At 58.0% G+C, this 4,825-nt stretch overlaps 1 protein-coding gene across 1 annotated transcript in view; it reads right to left on the bottom strand.

Annotated features, from left to right (window-relative positions):
* Window positions 1-725: 725 nt before the first annotated feature.
* LOC103265651 (C-type lectin domain family 18 member A) overlaps window positions 726-4,825 on the bottom strand; it is a 19,966-nt gene continuing 15,866 nt past the window's right edge. Inside the window, exons 7-12 of the mRNA XM_008063304.1 lie at window positions 4,313-4,405; window positions 3,865-3,971; window positions 3,088-3,217; window positions 2,688-2,784; window positions 1,635-1,726; window positions 726-1,113 (exon numbers count right to left, since the gene is read on the bottom strand). Of these exons, the coding sequence (XP_008061495.1) occupies window positions 1,076-1,113; window positions 1,635-1,726; window positions 2,688-2,784; window positions 3,088-3,217; window positions 3,865-3,971; window positions 4,313-4,405 (557 nt within the window). The 3' untranslated portion in view covers window positions 726-1,075. The remainder of the gene's footprint in view (window positions 1,114-1,634; window positions 1,727-2,687; window positions 2,785-3,087; window positions 3,218-3,864; window positions 3,972-4,312; window positions 4,406-4,825) is intronic.

Below are 4,825 nucleotides of genomic sequence, written 5' to 3'. Positions count from 1 at the left end.
CGCGGCCGGACCAAGGCAGGAGAGCAGGGCCCTTTCCTCCTCCCAAGGGACGGCGGGGCGGTGGGCCAGCCGGCCGGAAGCCTGAGGCCTGGGCCTCGCTGGCGAGTTGGGCCAGTGCCTGGGCAGGGGCCTGGGGCTCGGCCCTGCCGCGACGGTCTGGATTCCCTCCTCTGCGGGTGGTGGAGATACTTGGGTGCATCTGTGTGCATCCTGGGAGACGGGGCATGGGGCGCATCTTGGGTGCAGTTCAGAGCGTTAGCCGCACTCTGAACTGGGGCACAAAACAGCTTCCCGCACCCCCCGAAGAGACACCACAAGAAAATGGAAAGATTGAATGATAGCTAGGGGGACTGGGTGTGATTACCAGCTGTGTGACTCCATTTCTTCAACTGTAAAATGGGGGTAGCAATACTCCCTTGTCAATCAGGAAGGGTGAGAGTGTAACTGAGTGAACAGACGTCAAATGTTGTTTTCTGTGCCTGACACAGGTCTGCACGAGCCGTGATGTTTGAGGAGATGGACAGTGGAGTGGGACTCCATGGTCAGCCCTGATGTGAAAGCACCAAGGCCTCCACTGAGGCAGAATCTGGTCTCCCACGTTTCTGGGGAGCCTGAAAATTTCCAGAGAGTGGTCTGAATCGTCAGGGTGACCACTAGGTGTGTGGGAGGCAGCCTGATTCTGAGTCATCTGAATTCCCCTTCAAAACGAGCATTCCATTCACAAGTTCAGCTGACTCATAACTTAGTTTAATCCTTTGTGGAGCACATCGGTGGGGAAGTGCCGGAGGGTCTGGCTCGGGTGGAGGAGAGAGGTCTCTTCTGACTACTGGCGCTGGCTTCGGCATCGGTGCCTAGTTGAAGTCCATTGTCCCACTCAAGAGCAGGCTCAGGGGCTAGGCTCCTCTGACACACGCTCCCCATCCCTCACTGGCCTCCTTGCCACACTCTGCCCAACCTCCTGCATTGTGTAAGGTCTGAGACCTCTTGGGTGTTGGGCATGTTGATCCCCGTGGGCAGGCAGGCAAGCTGAGCTAGTACCCCCCAGGGGCTGGCAGGGGAGCCGCATGGCCAGGCCTCAGGGTCCTGCGTCCCACCGGGAAATGTGCTCCTGAGCTGGAAAGGAAGCAGAAGAGAGTGGGTCTGGGTGGCAGACCAGGAAGTCCTGGGATGGGACCCTGCTGCACCCAGTCTGGAAGATCCCATGGCCATGGTCCCATGTGGAGCTCCAGACCCTTCTCGCAGGGGCTGCTGGGAGATGGAGCTGGGCCAGGTTTCACTTCTGCCCTCTACCATAGTTCACCGGTCTCCTGGGAATCAGGGGACACTGAAGAACCTGACAGGTCCCCAGGGAGCAGCTTTGGTGTTAGGAGGAGAGGGTTTCAGGAGAAATCCCCCACCAGGCTGTGGTTTCAGTTCTGCCTCTATGTGGACTTGCTGTGTGATGCTGGACCCATCATTTCCTCTCTGGGCCTCAGGAGCCTGCAGGTACAAGGCTCTGAGTGAGGTATCCTCTGTGGTGCTGTGTGCTCAGAATCGCTCTGGACCTGCGACCGAGGTATCCTAGCAGCCTGGAACAGGCCAGCAGCCCCCAGAGGACAGAGATCAGAGAATGGGAGCCATGGGAAGGCCCTCACCAAACTGGCAGATGTAACGGTTCCGGGTTTTGCAGCGTTGGTCATTCCAGTTGAAGGCGGCTGATGCCTGCAACTCCACGCAGTTGCCAAACCTGCCAGCCAGAGTGCAGGGTGCTCAGCGGGGAGGAGTGAAGCCAGTGGGCTGGGAGAGGCTTAAACTCGCCACCCATCAGGCTCCCTGCATCTGAGAGGCCCAGAGGCTGCAGAGAGGGCTGCTGGGAGCCAGACCTGCCCCTGAGCCTCCATCACAGGGGTGACAACCCTGCCTACCCCACTACAGCACTCGGCCACATCAGCCAGTGGGGGACATGGGGACCTGCAACAGACAGGCCCATGTCCTTCCCTCTCAGCAGGGAGAAGGTGTGCCTGGCAGCCCAACCAGGCAGGGACTTCCTCCAGGCAACAGGCCGGGGCACAGGCCTGCCATCAAGGAGGGCTGGGTGAGATCCCTGGTCTCACAGCCTGACCTCCTCCAACCCTGCCCAGGACATTCCTGGGCTTTGAAAACCAGGGCAGGGCGATGTGACCAGAAGGACCTCAGTACAGGATGCTGGTGGGTCAGCGGGTGGGAGGATGTATCCTGAATGGATGCAGGGAGGATGAGAGCTGAGGAATGGCAGAGTCAGTGTCCTCTGCAGCCAGGGGGCAGGGGATGATGAGAGCTGGGGGATGGAGGAACAGCTGGGGACAATGGGGACAGGTAGAGGGATGGGGCCATCACTCTCAGCCCCCACAGCCTCCTGCCTCTTAAGAGCTGGGTCTCCCTTCTGTCCCCTGCCTGCCTCACCTCTCTGTGCACAGGGGACCAACTGGCCACTCACAGGCCCAGGCAGTGTCCAGCCCACAGGAAGGTTTTGTTTCACCTGTGCAGTGTCTTAAATACATTCAGATGACTAGCTGTGCCCAGACTTCTCTGCACTTGGGCACCAGGTGAGGCCTGGATGCTCAGAGGGCCCAGCCGGGAAGGAGAGGCTTTTCAGTGGAGTCTGAGGGCTCAGCCAAGTCAGCCCTGGGTGAGAAGGGACCCGGGGAGGGAGGGCAGCCCACACTCACCCCTGGTTGTCAGGCTGTCCAAAGGCAAAACTGGTGAAGGCCTGGTGCTCCCCAGTAGTCCAGCGGAAGGAATCTTTGGTAGTCTTGTAGGTGAGCCCTGGGCGAGGGTAGCCAATGTTGGCTGACCACCTGAGGTTCCTGGACCCACTCGGAGCCCAGACACCTTGCAAGGAGGTTCCCAAGCCCAGTGCCTGCTGCCTGCTGCGTTTCTGGGCCCTCTTCCCAATGCTTCCAGCCCCCGCTGTGATTCTCCCGCCTCAGCCTGGCTGCTGGCTCTGTTCTAGGCCCTTACCACACCCTTGCCATCTGCTGACGGATGCTCTCGACTGCCCAGGTCCCTGGAGCAGGCTGGGGCACAAGTCCCTGCACTGACCACACCTCCAACCAGCCAGGCACTCACCGATCCAGAAGTTCCTGGTTTCAAAGTCGCTGTCGGTCACCTCGTTGGTGGTCTCCAGGTGGCCCAAGTAGAAGGCGAGGATGTCCTGCACTTTCTGGCTCTTGATCTGGGCCAGCACCCCGCCCTTCCTCTGTAATCCCAACCCCAGGTCACACTGGTAGGGTCCCCAGAGCTCTGGCAGGAACCGGCCCTTCCTGCCACCCCCTATGGCCAGGGACGCCAAATGTGTATGCTGGCTGGTCTGTCATCACTCTCAGCCACCACGGCCTCCAGCCTCTAAGAACTGGGTTTCCTTCCTGTCCCCTGCCTTCTTCACCTCTCTGTGTACAGGGGACTGACTGGCCACCCACAGGCCCAGCCAAAACCTTTCCCACAGAAAGGTTCTGTTTCACCTGTGCAATGTCTTAAATACATTCAAATTGATCGCAACATTAATAACTTGAGTGATGCCAATGAAAATCTGGATTTCTGGTTCTCTTGAGAAATTCTGAGTTCTGGCCACCCTGAACTCAAATTCCTGCATGGCAACCAGCAGCCAGGCCTGAGGCAGATCAGGTCCCTTAGGCAGGGGTCGAGTGGGGCCTTGTCCTTGGGCTTCTCAGGTCAGTAAGTGACCTGCTGACTTCTGTGAGCCTCCAGGTCTGTGACCCCTGCTTTATGCTAATGAAGAGAGTGAGGTCAGAGAAGTCAAAGGAGCCATCTCTCAGTCCAGGACCCTCCACTAAGACCCTCCCTTGAAACTCCGGAGTCCCAAGGAAGACAGGGACCAACTATCACCTGGCATTTCATTTTGGCTCTGTAGTAAGTGTCTGCCTCTGAAGACACCATGAAGCAGTCTCCGTCGATCCTCAGGTCGCAGGTGTGGAAGGGAAAGTGCACCTTGGCTGGGGTGAGGGAAGCCTGAGTTTGTGTGAACCTCAGAGTTGTTATCCTTTCCCTTTCCCGCCCTGCCTTGGGGCTAAGCTCAGAGTGCCCCTTCCTTTGGCCACCCATTCCAGATTGGAGAGCGGGTCAGGGTCAGTAATGTGCTGATAAACCTGTGATAAGCTCTCTAAAAAAAAGCCATGGTTTGTAGCATTTGTCCATTTCTGTGGTGTAAACACCCACTCTGTGCGTGGACCAGTGTGAGGTCACTGGATGAGCTGGGAAGAGATGCATACACTGGGCTCCTGGGAGCTGGTGTCCACTGAAGGGGGTCTTGGGAGGGCCTGGGGGCAGGACTCACTGGCACACTGAGCTCCCCCGTAGCCAACATCGCAGATACAAGAGCACTCCTCCTCCCGGAAGTGGCCATGCACGCACTGCACACTGCACCGCACTGCAGGGCAGGGCAAAGCAATGAGCCCCCAACCATCTGAACCCTCCACTGCCTCCCTCAGCCCTCGAACATTCAGGGAATGCCAACCAGCAAGAACATCCCTCCCAGAGATAGAACCAGCAGGGCTTCCAACTGCTGCCATGCTTGGCGTCTTTGGTTTGCTCCTTGTTGTAGACAGAGGCCAACTGGAGTTTGGGAAGTGAAGTGACCTGCTCATGGTCACAAAGCAGGGTGGGGGCACAGTGGGACAAGTACCACTTCTGGTTTCTAATTCTGGCCTCCCGCCACCCTCCCAGAGCCTAAGGGGCCAAATCTGATTCCTTTGAATCTCCTGCACAGCTCAGGGTCTGGCAGAGACTTGGGGCTCAATGAATGCTTGTTTTTTTTGAGTTGGAGTCTCACTCTGTCGCCCAGACTGGA

The sequence above is a fragment of the Carlito syrichta genome, unplaced genomic scaffold, assembly GCF_000164805.1.
Source record: "Carlito syrichta isolate Samal-C Ts95f unplaced genomic scaffold, Tarsius_syrichta-2.0.1 Scaffold306734, whole genome shotgun sequence".
Lineage (NCBI taxonomy): Eukaryota > Metazoa > Chordata > Mammalia > Primates > Tarsiidae > Carlito > Carlito syrichta.
The sequence above is the reverse complement of the archived record's forward strand: the minus strand, read 5'-3'. Positions and strand labels throughout refer to the sequence as shown.